The 26,888-nt window shown below is 42.3% G+C and overlaps 1 protein-coding gene across 2 annotated transcripts in view; it reads left to right on the forward strand.

Moving 5' to 3' along the window:
- LOC135219518 (negative elongation factor D-like) overlaps nt 1-26,888 on the forward strand; it is a 166,419-nt gene that overhangs the window by 117,721 nt on the left and 21,810 nt on the right. For both annotated transcript variants that reach the window (XM_064256348.1, XM_064256347.1), the window contains exons 12-13: nt 4,028-4,238; nt 17,961-18,101. In XM_064256348.1, coding sequence (XP_064112418.1) covers nt 4,028-4,238; nt 17,961-18,101 — 352 coding nt within the window. The remainder of the gene's footprint in view (nt 1-4,027; nt 4,239-17,960; nt 18,102-26,888) is intronic.

Here is a 26,888-nt window from a genome sequence, read left to right on the forward strand (position 1 = left end):
CCTGTTCTCGATCCGGGAGCAGTAGCGATAGACGCCATCCTATGGGATTGGACGGGGATGGACGTTTACGCCTTTCCCCCATTCAAACTCTTGGGAGAAGTGATCAGGAAGTTTGCGGCGTCAGAGGGAGCGAGGATGACGCTGATCGCCCCGTTTTGGCCTTCGAGCGACTGGTTCACAGAGGTCATGTCCTTCCTAGTGGACTTTCCAAGGACCCTGCCCGGGAGAGTCGATCTACTTAAACAGCCCCACTTCGAGAGGTACCACAAAAACCTCTCCACCCTGAGTCTGAATGCTCTCAGACTATCGAGAAGTTGGCCAGAGCAAGAGGTTTTTCAAGACCAGTGGCAAGAGCTATTGCCAATGCAAGGAGAGCTTCCTCTCTTGCATTGTACCAATCGAAGTGGGCCGTCTTCAGGAGATGGTGCAGGAAGAAGGGCATTTCCTCCACCACGACCTCTGTGAATCAGATTGCTGACTTCCTCCTTCATCTGAGGAAAGTTGATAAGCTGGCAGTCCCAACTATCAGAGGATACAAGAGTATGTCGTCGGCGGTCTTTAGACACAGAGGTTTAGATCTGTCGAACAACAAAGACCTTCACGATCTTTTGAGTTCTTTTGAAACCTCTAAAGTGGCTCAACCAAAGATTCCGTCATGGAACTTAGATGTAGTATTGAAGTTCCTGATGTCGAGTCCTTTCGAACCTTTACATTCTGCATCTTTAAAGGACGTGACCAGAAAAGCTATTTTTCTAACCACTCTAGCTACGGCAAAGAGGGTTAGCGAGGTTCAAGCCATCAGTAAACATATAGGTTTTAGGGGACATAATGCGGTATGTTCCTTAAGCCCTTCGTTCTTAGCCAAGAATGAAAACCCGTCCAACCCTTGGCCCAAGAGCTTCGAGATCAAGGGGATGGCAGAAATTATTGGGCAAGAACCAGAGAGAGTCCTGTGCCCTGTCAGGGCTCTCAAGTTTTATTTAGAAAAAACGAGAGAGAGTCGAGGTCCTTCGGACAATCTGTGGTATTCCGTCAAGAGACCGGACTTACCTATGTCAAAGAACGCACTGGCGTTCTTTTTAAGGAGTACCATCAAGGAGGCTCATTCGTCCTGTCGAGATGGTGATCTGGGACTTTTAAGAGTTAATGCTCATGAGGTGAGGGCCATCGCAACCTCGGTGGCATTTCAAAAGAACATGGCACTCAGTGACATCCTGGGCGCTACCTTTTGGCGAAGCAACTCTGTGTTCGCTTCACACTACCTGCGGGATGTGAAGACGACATATGAGAACTGCTGCTCGTTAGGGCCATGCATTTCCGCAAATACAATCCTGGGGGCAGGAAGTAGCACTCATCCTATCCTGTAGAAAATGGTTAGGAGAGTTTTTAATTTTATTGTATTGGTTTATGGTTGTTGGGTCGGGCTCCAAAGGCGGACTTCCCATTCTTTAGCCTAAGTTATGTGGGATTAACTTTTGTTAGGCTTGGTCAGGCGGTGGTTTTTGCTTCGTTGCCCTCATAGTATGGTCAATATGGTCTAGTCGCATTGTGGTCACGTCCCCGTTGACAGATCATCTAGAACTCACCAGCTTGCTGGAGACTCTAGTAAAGCAGAGGCAGACTTGGGTGACAGTAATCACGAAGTCAGCTATGCTAACAGGTAAGGAACCAAGATGTCAATCATCTGCATGTAATTTGTTTCCTAAATCCTATTCTGTCTCTTCCCACCTCCAATGGTGGGATTCAGCTATATATATCTGACAGGTAAGTTTCATGAACAAAATGATATTGTTATGATACAATAAAGTTTGTTCATACTTACCTGGCAGATATATATAATCAAGTACCCACCTCCCCTCAGGAGACAGTGGCACTTGAAAATCTGAATAAAAAATGGGAATGGTTCCGGATACCCGCCTCCCAGCGGCGGGAATGGGTACGAACCACCTGATCTCCCACTGCTTGTGTCGTAAGTTTTGAAATCCTGTCAGACTTCAGAGAATACAGCTATATATATATCTGCCAGGTAAGTATGAACAAACTTTATTGTATCATAACAATATCATTTTCTCAAAACTAAAAAGCTTGCCCTTAAGGGGACCGTCCGCTATGATGTCTATTTTTTTTATTTATTACGCAAAATCGATAATTTTCATATATGTTTTAGATATATATAATACCTTCATCATATAAAAATTTCAAGTCATTTGAGCAAACCCTTTTAGTTTTATTAGCAAAAATTATGATTTAAAAAAAAAAAATAGGTAGAGATTTCTCCGCTAATATGACATCAGTTGTATTGAAAATCATACCATAAACACTTCTTTATATACGAAACAATTCTGTGTGACAGAATTTTGATTTTTTTTTTTTTTTTATGAATTTTTTTTTTTTTTTAGTCTAGACACTCAAAAAATTAAAAAAAAAAAAAAAAAAAGAAAGAATTCAAAATTCTGTCACACAGAATTATGGGATTTTTATTCCTCTTTCCAATGATATCTTTCTCTCCAAAATTGGATAATAAATAACCGAGTAATGGTTACTGACATGCGCATAAGTATGTTTTTGAGTTATGAGCTCCCAAAGATTTGCTATGTGAATTTTGCTTTTTTCTTATAAAAGTCAAAACAACATTATTATAATTACTTTATTTGTACTTTTATTGTTGATTTCTACATCAAGGATCCTGGTCCTACCCCTAAAAGTGGTATTAATACCCTCAGCGTGACACCAGACAATGATGTTGACGGCGAGACATGAGACAATGAGGGCGCTGATAACAATGAATTTTCGTGTTTTTCTTTCAGCACACTCCTGGCCTTCACTAATTTTGCTAGCCTTAGTTGCTGAGTAGCTTTCTCGATCTTAGGTAACTTCGGCATTGCTATAAGTTCACTAAGAAGTTGTAAAAACAACGTAAATAGCTAGTGACCAAACGCAAGTGACGAAGTGCATGTAACTCCTTTGACGTCTATGGCGTAACTGAGTCATTCTCTGAGTCTCGCGGCTCTCGCCTATAAATAGCTGCTCTGACCAGCTCTCAACTCGCACTACCTTTCATTGCTACCAGATGTATGAGAATCTCGAAAAAATCTGAAAAATCCCTGTATATATGCAAAAATAAACACGCAAAAACGATTCTGTCAAACTCAGTCATACAGACGACGCAGTTACGATGACGTCATGATTTAAAAACCTCTATATCTTCATTATTTGTAAAAATAATTGGCTGAAACTTCTGGAAAGCATGCACGGCATGTTTCTGCATAGATACAAGTAATAACTCGATTTTTTATTTTTTCAAGTTGACATGTCATCCGCCATAGCGGACGGTCCCCTTAAGTTAAAGACGAAAGAAGGAGCATCTTCCATTTTGGCAGCAGTCAACAACTTGAAATCCATCATTGCTGAACATGAAGCAAGATTTTTTTTCTAGGTTTACTTGTTTTGACTGACTTTTGGCATTTGATCATTTATTTTTTTCTATTGTTGAAATAGGTAAAGCCTTCACTTAGCAGAACTCTTCGCGAAGGATTAGAAAGAGGAGTTTGAAGGTTTTTTTGGCAGAGGATAGGTAGAGGAAATTCCGTCCAAAATATTTTTTTTTATCCATAAGAACAACTTCATATTAGAAAAAAATTACACTATAGTACATAGAAAGTATTGAAAAAGGGTAGTATAAAAAAGTTTGACTGGGTAAGTTGCCATTTGTCTTGACCCTATTGGAATTATTTCCATAAGGTATGTGTTTCGAAATCTGCGAATTTCCAATTCTGCGAGGCTGTGGATTGACCAAATTCTTGCATAATTGGGGACCATACTGTATAATGATATTCCGTAGTGTCATACAATTTCTGGTAAATATTTTAGTGTATAACATAGTGTAACTGTCACCAAGCTAAATATCTTAACTCTCACAAGGCTGGTAATATATAAATGCTAAACAATCAAAATGTTACCGCAAAACATTGTCAAATATGCACATTCATTGACCCTGTGGGTTTTTTTTTTAAATCTCTTCTTACAGATTCCCTGTTGTTAGTGTAGGGCTTGTTCGATGGATTGAGTGTGTGGTTAAGGAGCCCAGTTACTTCAAGTTGTGTACTGAGTCAACTCCCACACATTTAGCTCTTTTGGATGAAGTGGTGTCCATACATCCTCTCCTTCACAGTCGTGTACTAAATCTCTTAGTGGAACTGTTTGAGTCGGAGTTTCAGGATCTAGAAATTCTAGAACAGGTAAGCTGAAGCAAGTTGAAGGGTAAAAGGTATTATGTGCATTTCATATTTCTTTTTGCTATATAGTGGACCCCCGCCTATTCGCAGTTCCAGATTTGCAGTTTCACCTATTTGTGGATTTTTCTGTGGAACATATATGTTGCCCAGTGAAATGCTCCTATAGCACTCATTTCTAGGTATAAATAAATGCTAAATATACCAGAGAAAAAGCCATATGGAATGCCAGAGTTACTACCTCTGGCTCGCTCACCCTCAAAGGGTGTCGGAATAGCATCAGGGGTAAGTGGAAGCCACTATCACAGATATTTCACCAAATAGATATCTCCTCTCTCAAAATCCCCCTCTGCAGAGGTGCTGTTACAACGGCTACCTTCTGCTCACTACTACTACTGTCTCTCCCAAGGACGTCATTCCTTCAATAGCAATCGAAGCGTTAATGCGTTTGTTTTTGCTGCAAGGTATTTTGTGATTTTTGGAAGTCATCATGTCTTCAGACCTTCAAGAAGCATCTTCATCTAAGTTGAGTATATATTATTTGTTGACTTTGAACGCGGTTAGGCAACTATGCATCAAGTATGGTGTTGTTTAATAATGAAGCGTTGGCATGGGAACCGAGCGTATCGCTGTTCCTGAGTCGGCCATTTTGGATGCATTGTAGTCATCTCAACTTTTTCTTGCAGTGTATATTTTATGTTCACCTTTTTTGCACATCACAGTATAGGTTACTGTTGTCGGGAAATTTTTACCATTTCGCTCCTGATGGGTACTGATAGGTTGGTGTATCACGGTTTGAACCATTATATTATTTAACCTCTTTACGGGGTTTCCCTCGTTTATCATCAGTCCTTGAGGAGCGATTTGGTTCCCTCACGCGAGTGCGGTAATTTTTTTTCAATCCTACGTCATGCGCGAGTATTGTGTTTGAGGCGACCTAGGCTAGCCTAGCGATACACCATTTTAGTTTTGGGAGGTTAAGGAAACCCTCATTAATTCGCGGTGCTCATACATGTAGTGTATGTGGTATTATTTATTTTATTATAGTATAGATATTTATGCCTTAGAAATGAGGATCAAGGATACATTTCACTGGGCGACACGGGTCATTGCCCAGAAATAGATTTTTCCTCCGTCAAAATCCCTTTTGGAGTCACCGACTCACGGACTCGGTAGGTCATCATGAGCAAGTCTCTCTCACCTTCTACTACAGCTCCTTCAGCTTTGACTTTTACTTCCCGCGTGACTTTGGAGGCTAGTGCTCATCACTCCTGTTCTTCCTGCAAGAGACGGATGAGTACCTTGAGACACGATAGACATTCATTCTGCCAGGTATGTAGGAAGATTTAGTGTGATGGGCAGACTCGTTGCAGTGAATGTTCCGATTGGACGATAGAAGAGATGAAGGATTACATCCGTCATCGCAAGACATTGGCTAGTAAGGGCGGCAAACGGCAGTTAGATTCTTCATTGCCTCTAGTGTCCCAGGCTTCTGTTACAGATCAGTCTAAAGAGTTAGAGAGTTCAGAGGTAGTCAAACTGATAGAAGATAGGATTGCAAGTAGTATGACAAATTTAATAGCTAGTCTTTTTCAGCAACTTTCAGATAGGGAAAGTAGTAGCATTATGATGTCTAATCCTTCTTCCTTTTCAGCTCCCCTGCCTGTTCCAGAACTAGTCGTAGCGGGTGCTGAGGGTAATGGAGAACCGCAAGCCTCCAAGTAGATAAGTTCTGCCGGTACCCTCAGCGCAGAGCAAGCAGTGAAGCATTCCCCCAACCCCCTTGTAGTGTTGATGATAAATTTAATGTTGATAATGTTAATCAGGATCAGGATCTAGGTGTTACAAAGATGGTTAGGTCCAGATTAGGTAGTGAGGAGAAAGTATTAAGTGTGCGGAGTTGTTCTCCTGGATGGGTTCCAGTTTTGGGTTTGAGCGGAATCTGTGTTCTTGCAAAAGTTTTGCTATCATCAGTGTTTCATTCCTGTGATGCAAAATCCTTTTGCCTTAGCTCCTAACTCTCTTTCGGCCATTTCTGAAAATTTTACTTTAGTTACCCCCTTCTTTGCTTTTCCTACTCCTTTATCTAGTAAGGTGCATTCTTGTGTGTGTTTTTTGGCTTCTAAAAGTGATTTGCACGATCAGCAATTAGATGTGGCGGAGTACGTATAATGCAGATTTGTTGGGTCTTTCAAAAGGGTACAGACTTTTGGTGAGAGGTTTTTTGAATGGTTTCTCTAACACAGAGAGTGTGACACAGGAGTGTCCAGAATTCATGTTGGATATGCTTCAGGATTATCAAAGAGGGGTGGATTCCATGTACTTTTTGTCCCTTCATTTTAAGGAGTCTTCTTCTTCTGGGTTACCTGTCACTTCATCTTCTGCTCCCACATTCTCTGTTGCTCCTTTTTCAGTCTCCTCTTCAGCTTCTTCTCCTGTCTTTCCTGCAGCTCCCGCCTCTTCCGCTTTCCCTCCCTCTTCGACTTTTAGCATTTCCTCTTCTGCATTGGCTATTCCTCTGTCTCCCACCTTTTGGTATGTGCAACCCCTCTCTTCTGCATCAAGAGGCTGCTCTGGTAGTATCAGGTGTTTCACAGGGTTTGCCCGTCATTTCCAATTCAGATTTATGCTCCGCTGTTTTGACTGGTCATAAGGCACCTTCATCGAGCAACCTGCGGCTGTCTTCCCCTTGCATTTTCTGCAGTAGATCCTCAGATTGTAGCTTCTACCTCTTTCATTCTCCCTACTTTCTCTTCATCTTCCTATGTCGCTCTGCAAGTGGTTTTGTTTGTGCATCCTCCCCCTGGGTTTAACAATGCGGGTTCACCTCCTCTCTCTCGTCTCCCTTTGGTAACAACATGGATTTGGCTCTTGGTCTCTCGGTTCCTCCTTCTATCCTTCCTGGTAGAATCAACAATGTAAATTCAGCTCCGGGTACCTGGTTAGGTGTGGGTGTTCAGCATTCTGATTATGGTGGTCCGCTTGCAGACTCTTCATCGTTCTCTGGGCTTTGTTCAGTTCCTCCTCCTTTGTCGGTCTTAGACCATTCGGACATTGAGGAAGAAGATTCTCATCCAGAGGTTCAGGAGATTCCAGTGGACTTGGGTTGTCCTTTAGCCAGCACGAAAGATTACAGACACATGCTTGAGTATGTTACTTCTTTGAACCATCCGGACCAACCACATTTGTCAAATCAGTCTTTATTTGAGGCTTTTTATGCCACTAAGTCAGCTCCTGCTCCTTTGTCCTGTGGGATGGTTTGGTTCAATTGGGTTAGGCAGGCTTTGGAGTAGGTGGACATTTGTTTAACATTGGTGGTGGCTTCTAACAGACAGGACATTTCTCTTCTCTCTGCATAAGGCGATTTATGCAGTTCGAGGTAACTCTTCAGCAGGTGTCAGGTTACTACTCAACTAATTGCTTGAGGCAATCCTGTTTAGGTCTTCAGTTAAGGAAACAGGTGCTTTGGAGAATGTGTTGCACAATCAGACTGAGGCTCTTTTGCACTGTCTTTGGATGCTGTCAGGTTTAATGCAGTTCTTAAAGGGTTTTGGCACACCAGGCGAATGCTTTAGCTTTGTCTGCAATGTTTGTAAGCAAGAAGAAATTAAATTTCTTTCTTGGTTATCCTCCCCCTCGTTATCCGAACATTCATAAGAGGGTATTGCATAGAGCACTTTTAGCCTTTGCTAATTCTTTGTTCAAGGATGATGATGCGGCCAGTATGATGAACTTTGTTGCTTCTAACTCAGCTGCAGAATCACAACAGGCAATGATCAGGTTAACAGCTCAAGGTTCTCTTTCCCCAAAAGGAGTTCGTAAGTCTTCTAAGAGAAACAATTTCTAAGTCTCCCTCTAGAACACCCGTTTTCCATCAGGGGGTAGCTCTAGCGAAGAAGATTCAGGCCTTGTTGGAGAAGGGTGTGTTAGAGCCAGCCCCTCTCTCTCCAGGGTTTTACAGCAGAATCTTCGTCGCATCGAAAGCCGTAGGTTTGTGGAGGCCCATTATAGACCATTTGGGCCTCAACTGTCAGGTGGCTTCAGTGAAGTTTTGTATGGAGACTTTGCAGTCGGTGCTGCAGTCCGTCAGGAGGGGGGATTAGATGGTCTCAGTGGATCTAAAGGATGTGTACTTCCAGATTCCCGTTTATCAGGATTCTCGGAGGTACCTCAGGTTCGTGTCTTCTGCCAGCACCTTCCAGTTCAAAGTCCTCCCCCTTCGGGCTGACTACTTCACCACAGGTGTTTACAAGGGTTATGTCTCCAGTGTCAGCAATTATGCATCGTCAAGGGTACAGAATGTTGAGGTATCTAAACAATTGGCTGATTCTTGCTCCTCTCTAGAGGAACTATTAAGGGCGAGGGACTTCTTGTTGAATCTATGCAAGATTGTAGAAATTCATGTAAACTTTGCCTAGAGTTGCCTAGTTCCAACACAGTCTGTGACCTATTTAGGGATTAAGATTCTCTCTCTTCCTTTGAGGGTTTTCCCAACCCTGGAGAGGATCCAGTTGGTCTTTCAGCCGGTAGAGGTTTCCTGTCTAACAAGGAACAGCTGGTATCAGCTGGGAGAAGCCCCTAGGGAGAATGTCTTCTCTCTCTCTCTTAGTTCCAGGGTCTCGTCTCCAGATGCGTTCTCTTCAGGTATGTCTCAGGAATCACTGGGACTTCCGCAACGAGAACACAGTCATAGTCTAGAGTGATTCTTGCCTGTTGGATCTTCTGTGGTGGTCAGAAGAAGTGCATCTGACACCAGGAAGGTCTATTGACTCCCCCTTCGCAAAGCTCATTTATATACAGATGCCTCATATCAAAGTTGGGGAGTAACCTTGGAGAAAACCCAGGCTTCGGGAACTCAGGGCTGTAGAGGAAGCCCTCAGGTGTTTTTCAGTCCTAGTGCGCAACAGAATAGTGGCGCTGTTTTGCAACAACGTAACTGCCGTGTCGTATCTGAAGAACTTTGGGGGAACAAGATCAGCAGAACTCAATACTATAGCACAAGAGAGTCCTGAGATGGTGCAAAGAATGAAAAGTGTCTCTTCTTCCCCAATTGTATCGGGGAGTCTCAACATACTGGCTGATTCGTTAAGTAGCTCTAGTCAGGTATTGGGGGGAAAGTGGACGTTGGTTCAGGAAGTAGTATGTCAGGTTCTCCGGAAGTGGCAAGCAACTGTGCACTTATTCATGACACAATTAAACCATCATCTTCCAGTTTCTTTCCCACTAGTGGTGGACCCTATGTCGATAGGCACCGATGCAATGTTACAAAATCGGAATCACATGCAGGTGTTATACTTTTCCTCCATTCGGTCTCATTCATCAGGTATAATTAGGAAATTGCGGGAGAGTGTCAAGATGTCTGACTTTAATAGCTCCTTGCTGGCCCCAACACCCTTGGTTTCCGGAACTCTTAGAGCTCCTCACGGAAGTTCCGATGTTCCTACCCATGCAGAAAGATCTTCTCAGACAACCACATTTTCACTATTATCATCCAAACCTTCGCATGCTGAACCTAGTTGCATTGTGACTGTATAGCAAGCAGCGGGACAGGCCAGACTGTAAAGCTGTGGCTAGACAGCTTTCTTTCAGCTTGAGAAAGTCCACCCGTAAGCTTTACCAGGTCAGATGGACAATGTATAGAAGTTAGTGTCGTAAAGAGGGTCATTCCATCTCTAGACCTTCTATTTATAGCTAAGATAGCTGATTTACTTCTATCCCTTTGAAAAGTCAAGGGTCTTTTGTATTTAGCTATTGCTGGCTACCACTCAATGCTTAGCAGTACATTTAGGTTCCATCTTCCAGAAATTTGGAGTAGGAAAAGAATCTACAATTTACTACGTTCTTTTAAGATTGAACGTCCTCTCTTACCGACTTGGGCCCCTCCATGGGACTCGTCAGAAGTACTTCAATTTTTTTATTCCCTGGCTTTCAAACCCATTGAAGCTCTAACATTAAAACAACTGACTAAGAAGGTGCTTTTTCTTACGGCTTTAGATACAGTTAGAAGGGTGGGCAAGCATCAGGCAGTTTTTAAGCTGGTTTCCTATGCGGGAAATGATATGTATCTGTCTTTTCTTCCGGAATTTGTGGTGAAGACGGAGTCGGAGGTTAACCCTCTCCCTTGTTCATTTAGGATTCTTTCTCTGTAAGGGTTCATTGCTGGCGATCCAGCGGAAATGTCTTCATGTCCGGTGCAAATATTAAAAGTCTATTTGTCAAAGGTTGAGAAACTTTGTCCTCTTCTGCGTACACTTTTTGTCTCTCCACAGAATCCTTCCCTTCCGCTGTCAAAGAATGCAATTAGTTACTTTCTGAGAGAGGTGATTTCACAGGCATCTCCAGGTTCTTTGTCGTCTTCAAGCTCTGTATTACCCCGAGCGCACAGTACTCGAAGTATGGCCACTTCATCTTCCTTTCTGAAGAATTATTCAGTGTCTTCTATTCTGGAGGCGACTACTTGGAAGTCTATCTCAACGTTTATTTCTTTTTACTTAAGAGATGTTCAATTCACCTCATCAGAAGGCTATTCTCTTAATCCTTGCGTAGCAGCTAACTCTATTATCATGTTAACTGAGGTGGTATTCTCTTAGTTCGGAAGTTTTTAGGTTAGCCAGATAGGGAATTCCTTTTAGTCTCTAGAATCTTAGGCAGCATGGATAGTATAATCACATAAACTTAGTTTTAGTACATTCTAAGTATCTTAATCTTTGATAGTCTCCCTACAAGAGTCCAAAGGAGTGCTCTGGTAGATTAAGCTCTTTCGTCAGCGCTGAGATACTTCGTCAGTTGTTGGTCATCGATCCTTATCTGCAACCCAAATGGGTTACCCGGAGGGACAGCACTTCTGCACTCTGCTTATTTCTCCTTCACACATGAGGGGCTCATTGTACTCCTCCATACATGAGAGGTTCTGAAGAGCCACATGGGAGATTGACAGACTGAAACAGTACTGACCTGGCTGACGATCAAAGTACTCTCCAGCATGTCTTCACCGAAAACAGTGATTGATAAAGTGAGTGTATGACTAAACAGATTTCCTATGCAGAGTAGATTGGTGAGCTACCACCTCTGCGGTTGTAAAAAGGGGCGTGCAATAGAATTGATCACTCCTCCTCTAAATGTTGTTAATCAGGTGAATTCAGGTGTTCAGGGAGTGTATTGCAATATGAAGTTTTCATAATAAAACATTGTAATACTTACCTGAACACCAGAATGATTCCCAATCTCCTTTCCCCACATCAATTTTGAACTTGATTAAAGCAATTGACAAAGGTAGGAGTATCAGCACATTCCTGTGTCAGCATTGCCAACTGTTTGTTATGGTAGCTCAAATGATAAGATTTTACCTGCAGCGTTAGTAATGATGGTTGTTAAAATTTCCCATTAGTGGGATTGGTAATTGAGAGCTGTTCGGGCTAAGTGGGATTAAGGATGAATTCAGGTGTTCAGGTAAGTATTACAATATTAGTTTTATTATGAAAACTTCATATTCGTGGGTGGTTGTGGGACGATCCCCGCAAATACTGGGGTCGACTGTACTTTATGGAATATTAGATAACATTTAATATGAGTATTCATTTCTTATTAGGTCTAACACCATAGAGACAAAAGCTGGCATAAAAAGTTCATGATGATAATTGTGGAATTGTTAATTTCCTCAAGAAAGAAGAAGGCGATTTGGATTACACCCCGTAGAAAGTCAGTGGACCTCATGCGGTGCACTGTAGGCATTGCTTAAGGTTCTTTGCAGCCTGCCTTCCCCTCAGCTGCAACCACTTTCGTTCCTTTTACTGTACTTCCTTACATATTCTCTTTCTTCATCTTACTTTCCACCCTCTCCTAACACTTGATTTATAGTGCAACTGCGAGGTTTTCCTCCTGTTACACTTTTCAAACCGTTTACTGTCAATTTCCATTTCAGAGCTGAATGACCTTATAGGTCCCCGTGCTTGGACTTTGGCCTAAATTCTATATATTCTTGATTTGGATTACATAATCTATTTTAATGTAAATTTTAATTAAATTTCCTTAAGGGTTGATGGACAATATATTGTTTATATTGGTAGAATAAAAGAAATTGTGATTTTTTACACAGTCAGCCCTCAGTTTTCATACGCCTCTTCTTTTGTACGTTTCGGTGTTCGTAGACTTTTTTCTAAAAAACTTTGTCATAGTTATCGTTTTTTGTTTAAGTGCAATTGCTAAATCATTGGGCCAAAGAAAGTTCCAAGTGCCAGCCCTTCTGTGAAAAGTGAGAAACACTATAGAATTTAAGAAAGAACTTGTAGCAAAGGTTGAGATATGTATGTATTTTGTCACTCGGTGTCCTCTCAGTCATGGTTGGTAAAGGTTAATTGCCTTTTCGGAGTAGCATACTAAAAGTTAATATATTGTGGTAACCACCGGAGAGATAGGTTTAGTAATGATATGCATATCTGCAATGCCCAGTCTTTGATAGGATTTGAGATATGCCAACGTAAAGGTACCATGTGTGTGTCTGTTGTTGGTAAAGCATTAATTGAACTACTTACACTTTTCCCTGCAGAGAACTTAAAGTGTAAGGGTAGTGCATAATGAGGAGAGAATTGTGCTTAGTATGTATTTTGACTTGCTGTTTTGAATTTTGTACAAGGTCAGAGAACAGTTTGTGATATAAGCTCACAAAGAAAAGTATATTACTTATATAAAGAATGCATATATTGTAGAATTTCAAGTAATATGCCACTAGCTCTCCTGGCACCCAGCTAGCCTGGCACATACTCTCTCCCCACACCAATTTTCTTTCCTTCTACTACCCCTTATTAATTTTTTCTCCACTTGCTCCTGCATCTGGCTCCTTTGCTTCCTTGTGTCTGGGTTAACATGTTAACCTTGTAACTAAGAGAAGTGGAGGAGGTGCTTATTCGTCCCTCGATTCTCCTAGACAAAAGCCACTTGTCATACTACCCTAAGGTCTAAACCTGGGAGGAGACATACTGGAAGTCCGAGGGAGGTCGGGGGTTTACACACGGGTAGATGCCCCCTCAGTCAAGCCTGTTGCTGTTCCCAGGTATCAACAGACAGCCACTGGAAAGGCGTCTTACTGGATGTGTAGTGGGGGAGGTTGCTATCCGGCCCTATTAGTTCTCCTAAACCCAGTCCCTGTCAGAATTCCCCTATACTAGGGAGGATACATACTATTGGTTCATGGGTTTTGCCCGTGGATAGCTGACCCTCAGTTGAGCCTGCTGTCCACAGGTGTTAACAGGCAACCATTAGAAAGGTGTCCATAGAATAAAGATGTTCTTTTGTTCTAGTGACACTGCAGTGTAAACAAAGCGCTGATGGTGTTTTTTCAGTGAATCTCTGTCACTGAAGAGGCACTTTTCAGAGTGGAATGTAAGTGCCCAAGCTTCCAAGAGTGGCCGCTAGCACCCAATCACAATCACTTAGACAGTTTTGCCTATTTTTTTACTTGTTCCAACTTTGCCTAGAGTTCCAGACGGATCGAATTGTGCCCTTTTTGTGTCATCAGTTAGTGTCTCAAAGCACTGGTCCTTGCAGACAGGGACTTTGGTGGACGAAATTCTGATTTTGGTGAAGAAAGCAGTCACCTCTTCATGGAGTTGAGAGCCTGACTATGGTTTTTTTTAGGAGCAAGCTAAAAGTTCTTTGTCTGTTACTTCCTCTGATGTTCTTGTCAAGATTTTGGAGTAGGATCTTTTTTTGTTTTTTTTTTTGTCTTAACATCAGGAGAAGGGGCTAAGAAGACAGCAGACTTGGAAGTGTTGCCATCCTCAGCCGTCTAACAAGAGAATCACAGCTTCTTTCAGAAAGTATATATTCTCAGTCATTTTGCTCTTTAGATTGATGATATCTTCCCTCCTGAGTGCTCTTTTATGGATAGTCTTTCTTGGGCTCCATACTGAATCCCGAGTGACTGACTCCTGCTCCGGTCCGCTCACCTCTTTCTAGCCATACTAGGCTACAATCACTGAATGCCTAGTTCTTTTATGTAAGATTTTGTAGAGCATTGTGTTTCACTGAAACAGAAGTCATTACGCCTAGTTGGGTTCTAGAACTTTTATCCAATGGCCACGCTTTACTGTGTTTTATGGACTTTCCAAGTTTCTTTATGCATTTCAAATATTAGTTTTATCCAAGTACAGGCAGTCCCAGGTTCTCAGCCATCTTGGTTAATGGTGATCTGGTTTTATGGCGCTTGTCTAGCGCCATAAAATCAGTGATTTATGGCACCACAACAGGCCAAGTTTTGGTCATCAACACCATAAGGTGTCGATAACAGTGTTATGGCACCATAGCATACCTAACAGAGGCGCCGTTAACCAAAACTTGGCACCATAAATCGCCAAGTTTCAGTTATGTTGGTTTTCGCTTATCAGCACCCGCCAAGAATGGAACCCCAGCTGACAAACAGGAACTGCCTGTACAGTGCTGCTTATATTTTCAATCTGTACAAAAGGTGTTTTTGAGTTAACACTTGGCATTATTGCATAGGAAGTCAATCCCTCCTTGATGGCTATGTGTCCATGGCTGTCAAGTACATATTGACAGGGTTAACAACTGGTCCATGTAGTTATCTGCGAGTTTGCATGATATTCTACAAGTTTGTTTGGTTTTCAGAGATGAACCATACAGTCCTGTCGTCTGTTCTCTGGCACACTTGAATGGAGTTCCTGCTTATTAGGATACTTCATTTTCATGTCCACATACAGGCTCTGGAAGATACCCCAGACTTGTCTTATGAGACAAAGTCTGCCAGTTCGAGAGTTTAGGCTTCAATAACTATGGCGCAAGGTTTGTCTCGAGTTTATGCTCCACTTTCTTCTGTTTTCTTTTCTGGCCATGAACTTCAGCCTGTCCCACAAGACCAGCAGGGACAGGGTATCTTAGCTGGGCTCCACTGTTTCTTCCCCAAGACCTGAATTTCAGTTGGACCTATGATGGTAGTTGTCCGAATTTTAGTCATCTGGAAGAGGTCCCTCATCATGAGAGTAGTCTTTGACTACTTCTCATTCTTCGTTCTACTCGAGTAAGCCCACTTGGGAAACCAGGAGTTACTTTTCAGGATGTATCCCCAGGAGAACAGAACCTCACATGTGCCAGAATAGCCTAAACTGAGGTTATTCCCTTAGACATCACCACATTTATTACATTTTTACTTTAACACACACGCAAGCAAAAAGTCTTTTTCTTTTACTGTGAACGATCAATCAAATTTTCTCTCTCTAGTTTAACTGGAATTTCTGTCAGAGCAACAGAACCGTCAGAAACCCAATCTTATTCTCAAGTGGACTTCAGTTCTCGGTTCCCAGTTCTGTTGAATTATATGCTATCTATGCGGCAGGCTGACCTGGTCTGTTTGTCAAGTTAAAAGAACCTTCTAACATGATCAGTGGAAACCATTTTACAAGATTGTTCCAACTTCTACTTCTACGCTCTTCCACCATTCGATATGGTCAGGGAAGGGCTATATTTTTTTTGACTCATCAAAGCATTATGTCCCTCGTTGCCCCATTCTGAGTTGCAGTTATGGTTGCCGATTTCCTGCTGAGATTGATAAACTACCCAGAATCCCTCCACCTTTTGTACCTTCTTGAACAATCTCATTTCAGAGACACCATCAAGGGTAGTACGCTCTTACGTTCGGGTGTTTATCAGAACGGGCTTTTTTTCAGAGGTGCTACAAAAGACATTTGGGAGATGGGAAAGGGTATCGAGCTAAGTCTTGACTCAATAACAAGGTTTGTCCATTTCCCCTAAGAATTTTTCATTGAGAATGATGACCCTTCCATGACCTGGATCCATTCTCTCTCTCTTAAGAATTTAATGGTAGAGAAGACAGCCTTGTCAACCAGGGATAATGCCGAGGAGCAACCATTAGTACAAGTTTTTTTCCTTGTTTGGCTTCCTGCTCGCTTGGCGTCAGTTACAGCCAGGCACCAGCTCTAACCAAAACTCCTAGGAATGCCTTCCAGCTCACTCAGATATTTAGAACATAGATGTCACCTACAGTCTAGCCCCAACCCAGTCTCTGAGTGCCCAGAAAGGCTCACTAACTTTGCGGAAGAAAAGAGCGTCTTGTACAGTTGGAGGGTTCCAGTATTACTTAGAAAGAAACAAAAGCTTGTGGCCATCCTTTTCAATAGTGTGGTGGCAAGAGCTCCTGTTGTCCTCAGACTAAAACTGGCTCCAACAACAGGCTGACACCAGCTCATTCTCTTGAGCACCCAACAGAGCTCACCAGACTGAGGATGAAAAGAGATCTTTCCAGCCAGCTGAGATGTTCTGATGTTACCTGAACAGAATCTGTGGTTCAAAGGCCATCCATAACCTGTGGCGTTATGGCTATATCTCATCTTGTCTGCCATTTAGAGTCTGGTTCTTTAAACTAATAAATTTATTTTCTGAGATACTCTCAGATTTAGGGGAGCATTTCCCTTCCTTTCGACTGAAAGCTATAGACATCAGAAAAGCTTTTCCTCTTTAACTTTCAGGCTCTTCTTGTCCCTTGTGTTCTACCATCGTTCTACAGGAAACAGTTTTAAATTTTTAACAGTACCTTTTGATTATCAGTAACTGGCACGAAACTGCGGAAGGAAGCATAAGATGTTCTCCTACCATCTCTTCACCTTATTATGAGGTGTCGAGTTTTAGGTAGCCAAGAGGGTACAATGTACCTAGAGCACCCACCACTCACAGTGGATGGGTTGTGGTTTTATTTCAGTGCAGGTGATATTGTCTGGTTGTATCTGGTTGTTTTCTTTGTGATACTGCACCCAGGGCAAGGGCATCCTATAAAGTTTTGCTAGCCATCGGATAACTTGAGCTATATAACTTCCACTAATGCTTTGGTAGCCATCGGAGCACTCCATCGCTACAAAGCAAATTTTAGAGTTTTCAAGCTTCTGAGGCAAGAAATTGTTAGCTAAGTAATTACTGGATTATTATTTTTTGGAAGAATGTATGGAAAGGGGACTGACACACCTGAAAGCAACTGTAAAGTGGCAAGCTTCTACCCAGTAAGCCAATTTTATTTAACCATATTTTATGGTTTCTCAATAACATTTGAAAAATTTTGGGAAGAATAAATTCTTTTTGCCCCAGAAGGATTATGTTAAATTCAACTTTCAGTAATACTATATATTTTACCATCACTGGTTACTATTCCTATTATTGCTTGTGCAATATAAGGAAAAATAAGTGAAGATTTTTATGATTTTCTATTTATTTTAGATCATACTCTATGTGGGAGATAAAGCGCAATGATCCTCAGCACCCTCCAGACTTAAACACTTTGCATATTTGAATAGAACTGCTTAATTTTTATTAGATTCATACAGATCATATATTTTTTAAGACATCAGAATCTCAAAATTTTAATTATTTCTACAGATTTTTAAAAATAAAATTTCCTCAGACTATTTTATATTGTTGTGTCTGATTTTCCACAATATTTCATGCATGCATTGCATTGCATTGCATTGCATTGCATTGTAATATTTTTTTCATGTGTTTCTCTGAAGTTTGAGAATAATTATTGCCATGTCTGTTATTACTTATATAAATGGATCACTGAAGTTGCACTCTTAAATTTTAGTAGTTATTGTAATGATGTCTTTCAGCTTGACATGTGCGAAAAATAATTTGTCATGTCTATTACTTTTTCAATGGATCATTGAAGTTGCACTCTTGAATTTTAGTAATTGTATTGTAATTGTCTTTCAGCTTGAGCTGCGGAAAATGTTATTAGATAGAATGGTCAACCTCTTGAGTCGTGGTTGTGTGTTGCCAGTGATGAAATACATCAAGAATTGCTGCACTAAGGGTGATACTGATATCTCATTGATTCGATATTTTGTCAGAGAGGTAAATATTTGTGATACTATACACATTGTCAGGAAAATATACTCATTTTAGATGTAATAATTGGCCATTTTTGTTTAAATGCTAATGATTTACCGATGCAATCGTAACACCAAAGGACAGTGATTTCTCACTCTAGTGTTATATGCAATAGGGTTGTGCATTACCTCCCTGTAGGATATTTCTGCTTACAATTTACACCATATACTGCAAGTTATTTGTTCATACGCGAACAAACCTTCGGTCTTAACAAAAGGATAATTTCTAGCGCCTAACTGGATCCAGTTAAAACGCAGATGAAAGCAAGGAGTCTTGTGATATCTGGCAACGCGTGTGTATATCGGGTGAAGAATGGTCAAAGACCACGCACCTACGCCACTGCGTCAGTCTTTTTCTTAACAGCCTGGGCGAGAGTTGTGGTTGACCTCTCTTCGCCTTTACCTGGTTCATTACCCGTTTTGATTGTGTTTAGTGTGTGTGTGTGTGTGTATGTGTGACTGTTATTATGGCTTCTTCTGCTCTCTCTCAGCCTCGTCAACGTGTGTGCCCGGGCACTCCAAGTTTTCCGTGTTCTCATTTTTTGGCTTCCGCTGCAACCAACCCCCACATCACCTGTAGTAGGTGCCGCTCTAATTTTTGTACAATAACGAATCCTTGCACGGAATGTCGTGCATGGCCTAAAGAGCAGTGGAAGTTGTTTTACAGCAAGAGAGAGCACTGGAGGGTTTTTACTCTTCCTTTATGGGAAGGTTTTTATTCTCCTCTTCCCGATGCTTCATCTCCTGCGGTGCTCACACCTCTTAGTAGCGTTGTGCTTTTGTCTCCTTCCTTTTCTTCCATCAATTCGTCGTTGGAAGTATCAGGAGGCCCTCAGGCTATTTTTTGTAATGTCATCCCTTCTTCTTCGGGAGTTAATTTGATTCCCGGGAAGGGGGAGGCTTTTTCATCATTCTCATTTATTCTAGAGTCGGAGGTGTCCAAAACGGCGGCAATTTGGAAGATGCTCGGGCTAGGGGGTTCTCCGTCCTTGGAAGGGTTGCTGGTGCACTTCATGGAGGCTCGCTATCCCCCTCCTCATACTGGCCAGGCCCTCCCCGCTCCTCTGGGCCTCGTCTCCGTTGGTATTGCTCCACCAGTGACTGTTGCTGCTTCTTCAAGTCAAGAGGGAAGCCATGGCATCAGTCCCACTAATGACGTCACGAGATCAGTCATTTTGTATTCCTCCGCCAGTGGCGTCTGCTTTGTGTTCTGACCAAGGGGAAGCCGTGATGTGATCACCACTTGTAATGTCACTTCCATCGTCTCCTATGCATTGTCTCTCTCAGCCGTGACATCATCTCTGCCACCCAGTTCGCTGCATCTCCCTTTTATGTCATCAGAGGCTTCTCTTGCTGATCCGTCTGAGGCTTTATGCCTGGTGGTTCTTAAGAGGTTGGACTCTGTTTTGGATGATAAGTTGGCTGCCATGTCGGCTGGGAGGACTGGAAGGAAACGTGTTGCATTATCCCCGCCTCCTGCGAAGAGATTACGTAAGGAACCAGTGCTGTCTTCCTCTCCTTCCCCCTCTACGCCATGTCAGCGTATCAAGCGTTGGAAGGCTAAGGACATTGCCCTTTCTTCGTCTACGAGGAGGAACAACGCAGTCATGTTCTTGAGAGTGTTGGTGTTTCGGAGAGTATTAGTGTATCTTCCCTTGTGCAATCTGCAATGGTTGCTTCGTCCTCTGCATCGAATCGCAGCAGTGTTGCAGCCTCCCCATCTGTGCACATCGCAAAGCATGTTGCAACCTCCCCCGTCTGTGCACAGAATGCAAGTGCTCCCACTTCTTCTCCAGGGCCTATTTGTCGACGTAAGTATCTTAAGGCGTCTTTCAAGAGGTCATAGGTTGGGGGCGCGGAGTTGGTGCACCAGGAGTCTTCCAGGAGTTTGACTTTGGGGGGATTCTCCTTCAGTCTCGAGTATTCGAGATTCCTCTCCAACTCACGTTCGTACGTCTGCCATGCCCGTGACCGTTCACAGACATGTTAAAGAGTCATCTGTTGGAAGAGTGCGTAGTGATGTTCCTAGTGTTGTAGTTGGTTTGTCGCGGTAGTCTGCGTGTGGACCCAGCCCAGACAGGTTAGTTGGTGTTTCAGGCTGTTTGGCTGCTGATCCATCCGTTGATTTTAATGAGGAAGGTGCCTTAGAGGAGCCTACACACCCTTCTTGTTGTCGATCTCCATTGCTGGAGCAGGAAGGAGACATGCAATAGTTTTTGTCTTTCTTTTCAGAAGTTGTCGATCTCATTCGTGGGTTCAATAATTTAAAACGTAGGACTCAGGCTCGGTTGTCTTGGAAGCCTTGGTGGGAACTACGCAGGATCCCAAATCATCTTTTCAGCTTCCCTTGTTGGGGCACGTCCAGTCGGTCTTACATAAGGTTAACGCCTCTGTTTCAGAGCGGGACGGATCGCTTCGCTTTAGGGGCTCTGCCAAGCTACTACCCCCGCCTCACACAAGACATAGGAAGTACTATGCTACAAATGCTGCGTTTTTGATGTTGTGTTATCTTAACCTGGACGTCATTCGCCTGAAGCCGGGATTGACTTTGGAGCAGGTGAGGTCAGTGGCTCCGTCCTTGTCTCCACAGGATGCTGGACAAGGATGAGATAGAGGAAGTGGTGCGTCTGTCTCCGGGGTTTTACAGTCACATCTTTTTGGTGCCCAAGGCGTCGGGAGGTTGGAGACCTGTGATCAACTTATCCACCTTGAATCACTTCATCAGGAAGACAAGGTTCAAGATGGAACCCCACTTTCAGTGTTGGCAGCTGTGTGGGAAGGTGACTTCATGCTGTCGATAGACTTAAGGGACACATACTTCCAGATCCCTATTCATCCGACATCCAGGAAGGTCCCTCGCTTCTTTCTAGGGGACAAGGTCTTCGAGTTCAAAGTCCTATGCCTCGGGCTGACAGCCCCTCAAGTGTTCACAAGGGTCTTCTCTCTCATGTCAAGTTGGGCCCATGTTCAGGGGATCGGTTTGCTGAGGTATCTTGATGATTGGTTGGTCCTGGCAGTTTCCAGGGAAAAGCTGTTGCAGGACAGGGATCGTCTACTTTGGTTCTGTCTGGAACTGGGCATCGTAGTCAACCAGGAGAAGTCAAACCTCATACCCAGTCAAAGGATTCTCTACTCGGGCATGATCATCTATATGACAGTTGCAAGAGTTTTTCCATCGGATCAGAGATTGGAGAAATTGCGGGTGGTGTCGCGTGACTTCCTGTCGGAGCCACATTAGTCAACTCATCAGTGGTAGGTTCTTCTGGGAGTTTTGTCTTCCCTGGAGAAGCTGGCTCCTCGTGGGTGTCTTCATCTTCGGTCTCTGTCTCTGGAAGTGAGAGAAGACCTTCATTGGTGGTTGGACGACTGGAATCTTTCGAAGGGCGTCCCTCCGCGATCTCTTCCACCGGACTTCCTTCTGTTCTCAGATGCCTCCCTCACAGGTTGGGGGGCTCATTTAGGCAGCCTAATTGCATCAGGAGTTTGGAGGACAAACAGCAACATATCATCATCTTGGAGTTGAAGGCAGCCTTCCTGGGTCTGATGGAGTTTTGGGAGAAGTAGATGGTCATTCTGTCGTTCTCATGTCGGACAACACCATGGTGGTTGCCAATGTGAACAAGCCGGGAGGCCTGGTTTCTCGTCAACTTCACGCCTTGACCATCAAGGCTCACCAGTGGGCTGTCAGCAATTCGATAGAGCTCTCAGCCAGGTATATCCCAGGCAAACGGAATGTGGTCGCAGACAAACTCAGTCATCGGGATCAGATCCTAGGCATAGAGTGGTCCCTTCATCAAGTGGTAGTAGACAAACTCTTCCAGGTTTGGGGGAGACCCATGCTGGACCTTTTTGTGACTCGGTTCAGCAGGAAGCTGGAAATATTCTGTTCGGTGGTTCCAGATGCTTTAGGATTAGCAGAGGACACATTCCAACATCCCTGGGACAACCTGAAGGTGTATGCCTTCCCTCCGTTTTGTTTGATCCGTCTTCTGAACAGGCTGATGAGTTCACAGGGTCTCAGGATGACTTTGGTAGCCCCTCTATGGCCTCAGGCAGAATGGTTTCCAGATCCGCTGTCGTCGTTGTCAGAGGTCCCAAGGGAAATTCCCCCATGGCGGCATCTCCTGTGTCAGCTGCATGGGGAAAGGTTCCACCAGTCAGTAGAATCCCTGTCTCATCACAGTTGGAGGCTATCAAGTATCTCCTCCGAGCGAGAGGCTTTTCTCAGAGAACAGCAGGGCATATGTCCAGCAGTCTCAGAAAGTTGACCTCCGCAGTTTACCAAGGCAAATGGGCGATCTACTGTGACTGGTGTCGTAAACGGGGTTTTTCCCCACTCACAACCTCTATTCAGCGAATAGCAGACGTTTTAACCTTCCTCAGAGATGAGAAACATTTGTCCTTTTCTGCCATTAGAGGCTACAGGGCGGCCCTGAGTTTGGTATTACGCCCTAAAGGTATCGACATCTTGTCCTTGCTAGTTAAGGGGTTTGAGCAATCGAGTTCTCCTAGGGACCTCAAGCCTCCGATGTGGGATGTTTCCTTGGTTCTCAAGAGCTTCACTATGGGTCCATGTGAGCCTTTGTGTCGCTCATCTGACAGGAACTTGACACTCAAAACAGTTTTCCTTCTGGCCTTGGCATCTTCGAAGAGGGTAGGAGAGCACCACAGTCTGAGCTATGATGTGAAGCACTGGGGGTCGGTGTCCTTCGAATTTGTCCCGAAATTCGTGGCCAAGACCCAAAATCCCTCTGTGCACAATGACAGGTTCACTTCATTTTCCATTCCATCACTGAATGACTTTGTGGGCGCTAGAAATTATCCTATTGTTGACACTTCAGGTTTGTAGCTATGAAAAATACAAATTGTCTTAGAAAATTTGTCATTTTGTAGCATCCCTTCACCCCTAGCTGTGTTACTTTCTGTTTTGTATTTTTCACCCAACTCCCTATTTCTCCTCGTACTTAGTTGTAAAGTTTTTTAGCAACTGCATTTCATTTTCAATTCTCATTTTAGATTAGATCCTTTGAGCAAGCTGTGCGAGAGTTCAGCAATGTTTCACTTGACTTGTTTCATTAATCTTTATGATATAATACTAATAATTATGTACCTACAGGTTGTATATATAATTTAGGAGGTTATGTATTATTTGTGCCTTTATGTGCGCAGCGTTATGCTGTTTGTTTTAATTTCAAACTTTTGTATAGGTTAAATTTACACCTTGGGTTGGATGGTTACAGTATGTTTTGTGCTCACTGTAGACAGCACTGAAGGTCTTTGCTGTGTCCCTTTGGTCTCTTTTCCTCAACTGTGTAAGTTTGATAACTTTACCCTCTTTGATTTCACTTCTGTGAGAGTTTGGCTGCATGATGCAGGTTTTTTTTTTATCATATAAACCTAACAGACCTCAACTTATCAGATTTCTATATTTACCAGCTACATTATTATGAGTATTTTTGTGTTGTGCTTCCATTTTAGATGTGATATTCTTTAGATAAATCCCCTAAACATGATACTTTTATAATAGAATTATGTTTTCATTCATACTTACTTACCAAGCAATTATTCAGCTGTAGGATTCCTACACACGGCAGACTAACTTTCAGATTTCTCAGTGGCACCGCCATTGTTAGTGTAGGTAACTAGTTACCACCCACTTGCGGTAAACAGGTATGACGTCGTCACACGTCTTCAAATGGATTTCAGCTGCCAGCTCCACCTGTGGGGAGGAAGGAGGACTCAAATCAAATAATTACGTGATAAGTATGAGTAAAACATAATTTTATTATAAAAATATTTTTATTCAGTCTTACCAAGCAATTATTCAGTTGACTCCAAATTGAAAGGTGGAGGGTAGCTGAGATAACACATTCTGAGATAATTAAAGCATCAGGAGGTTTACAGAGTGAAAGCATAGACCATTACTCTTGTCATACCTTACCTTGTAATCGAGCTGCTGCAGGAGAGTATTACCTCTGGTTAGCCCTCTGCTTACATAGTTGAGAGAGTGGTAGCTAGACCGTGCGTCTCCTCTGCAAGTGGAGAGTTCTTTGAAGTTGTGGGCTAACCACTGACTTAGCAAGGAAACAACAAAATACAAATGCCCTTGCCCTGAGCGAGAACCAGATACACAAACAAAACAATATAGTCACCTACATGAAAAAAGCCTTTAAAACCATAACCAATACCCTCAGTCCCCAGTCGACTGGAGGGTACTCTAGACACTAAATACCTTCAAACTCCCCGAAGACTCAACAACCTTGATACAAGGCAAAAATTTAGGGGGACAAATAACCAGACCGAGAAGAGTCTACTGAAGACTCAGAGGTCTGGAAAAACTAAGTCCTATTAATAATAATAGAGGGACAGATAACTCCCTCTATGTTGCCTTTCATAACACCATGCCAGCAACAGATAAAGGACCAAGAGTACTACAGTTCTCAGAAACTGTTTCTATCTCTTTCAAGTAGTGAAGTGCGAACACTGACTTAGATCTCCAAAACATAGATTGTAGAATTGCCGATAACAACAAGTTATTGCAGAATGTTAGCGAGGTAACAACAGCGCTCACTTCGTGCACTTTAAATTTCAACAGCTTGAGAGACTCATCCTTAACTTTGGAGTGTGCCTCGGTGATTAACAACATTAGAAAGGACATGGGATGAGAAGGATTCTTCACCGAACACCATTAACGTTGCGGAGGGCCTCTCATTCTCTGTTCTTTGCAGATAACAACTTAATGCCCTCACTGGACATAGAAGTCTCTCTTCTTCTGGTCCAAGAATATCTGTAATATTCTTAATGACTAACAAGCGAAACCTACTCTTTTGTTTACAGTGTGAATTTCGCTGAAACGTTTCGCTGAAGCCAGAGAGAAAGGAAAGAAAGTCTTCTTTGTTAAGTTCTTCAGGAAAGACGAACAAATTGGTTCAAAAGGAGGTCTGGAAATAAATTTCAGGACTACATCGAGGTTCCAAGCCACTGAGTCCCCTGGAGCTTTCGATGTCTCAAAAGACCATATGAGGTCTGTCAGATCACTATTTGCCAACAGCTCCAGTCCCCTATGCTTGAACACCTAACTGAGCATAGCCCAATATCCTTTAATTGTGGAAAGGGATAACTTCTTTGATGACCTCAGGAAGAGAAGGAAATCAGCAATCTGACTTACAGTGGTCTCAGAAGAGACTTTAGCTTGTTTACACGACCTTATGAAAACATTCCACTTTGACTGGTACAGGTTGTTAGAAGAAGTGTGTCTGCATCTTGCAATCGCTTCTGCAACTCTCCATGAAAAACCTTTCGCTCTGATGAGATTCCTAATAGTTTGAATCCTGTCAGCTGCAACGTGGAGAACCTTTGATGGAAACGGTGGAAGTGTGGTTGTCTGAGAAGCGACTTCTTTTGATGAAGTAGCCTCGAAAAATCCACCAACATGCACAGAAGGTCCGGGAACCGCTCTTTCCTCGGTCAAAATGGGGCTACAGTAGGGCCTCGTTAATCACGGGGGATAGGGCCCAGAACCCCCCCGTGATAAGTAAATACCCGTGTTATCCTGGTAACCCCCCTGAAAATTGCTTTAAACCGCCTACTTTAATAATTAACCCACCCAAGACCACTATTTCAGTGTTTATAACTGCCTACTTTAGTTCAAGCACCAAATATTTCTTCAACTATCACCTTAAACTAAATTCAAGACAGTTTCAAAGTTATTCTTTCCTTTCTTCAATTTCCCCTTCATCAGATCAGCAAACAAAAGTATAATTACCCAACAATTCCTTTTTATTTTCTTGTTTTGGCTGCTGCACCAAACTAAAAGTACATAGTATATCTATTTCGTGAATGAACATATTTATGATAAAAAACATGATTTACTGTAATGATTACAGCACCCAACTATAATATTAATGTGTAAACAGCAAAATACAGCAATAAAAATCTAGTTTTGTCTTTTGTTTATGTTTAGAATCAGCTGATGGACGTTTATTACCGAAAGAATTATTTTGGAAAACAATTTAGTTGCTAAAAGAAACGAATTTATTAATGGAATTATTATTATTATTAACTTTGTACATAATAGTTTATGATATTATTATGATACAGTAATTCTATTCATTTGAGAGAGAGAGAGAGAGATGACGAGAGAAAGAGAGAAGAGAGGAGATTGAGACGAGAGAGAGACGAGAGAGAGAGCTGAGAGAGAGATGGAGAGAGAGTCGAGAGAGGAAGAGAGGAGAGAGAGAGAGAGAGGGAGAGCAGCTTGTGACGAAAGTAACTTGAATAGCTTGAGAGAGCACCTATGATGATAAGAAATGAAGCATGGATAGTGATAAGATATTCTCTTGTATACGGTTATATTATGTGATAATCATTGATTCAACTATAAAAGTTGTATTGAAGCACAGTTTCGTAAATCACAGAAAGAATAAAAATATGGCAACACATATTTTTATTCTTTCGGGGACCATCTTGTTCTTTTATTATGATAATAATATATCAGTATTATAGTTTTTTCTGTAAGTAATGAGAGAGAGAGAGAGAGAGAGATTTTGCTATTTACATTCGCAGTATTTGAAAATTTGCAAATGAGTTTATCCTAAAAATGCATTTAGTCATGAAAAGAAGAAGAAAACAGTAATTAGTGAATCTTGCTCTATGATAAAATTCGTGATTTCTTTAATTTTCCGGAATATACGTAGCATTTGGGCTTCACAAAAAAAGTAAGTAAAGTGATTTATGACAGAGTTTAGAGGAT

This window comes from Macrobrachium nipponense, chromosome 1, assembly GCF_015104395.2.
Source record: "Macrobrachium nipponense isolate FS-2020 chromosome 1, ASM1510439v2, whole genome shotgun sequence".
NCBI lineage: Eukaryota > Metazoa > Arthropoda > Malacostraca > Decapoda > Palaemonidae > Macrobrachium > Macrobrachium nipponense.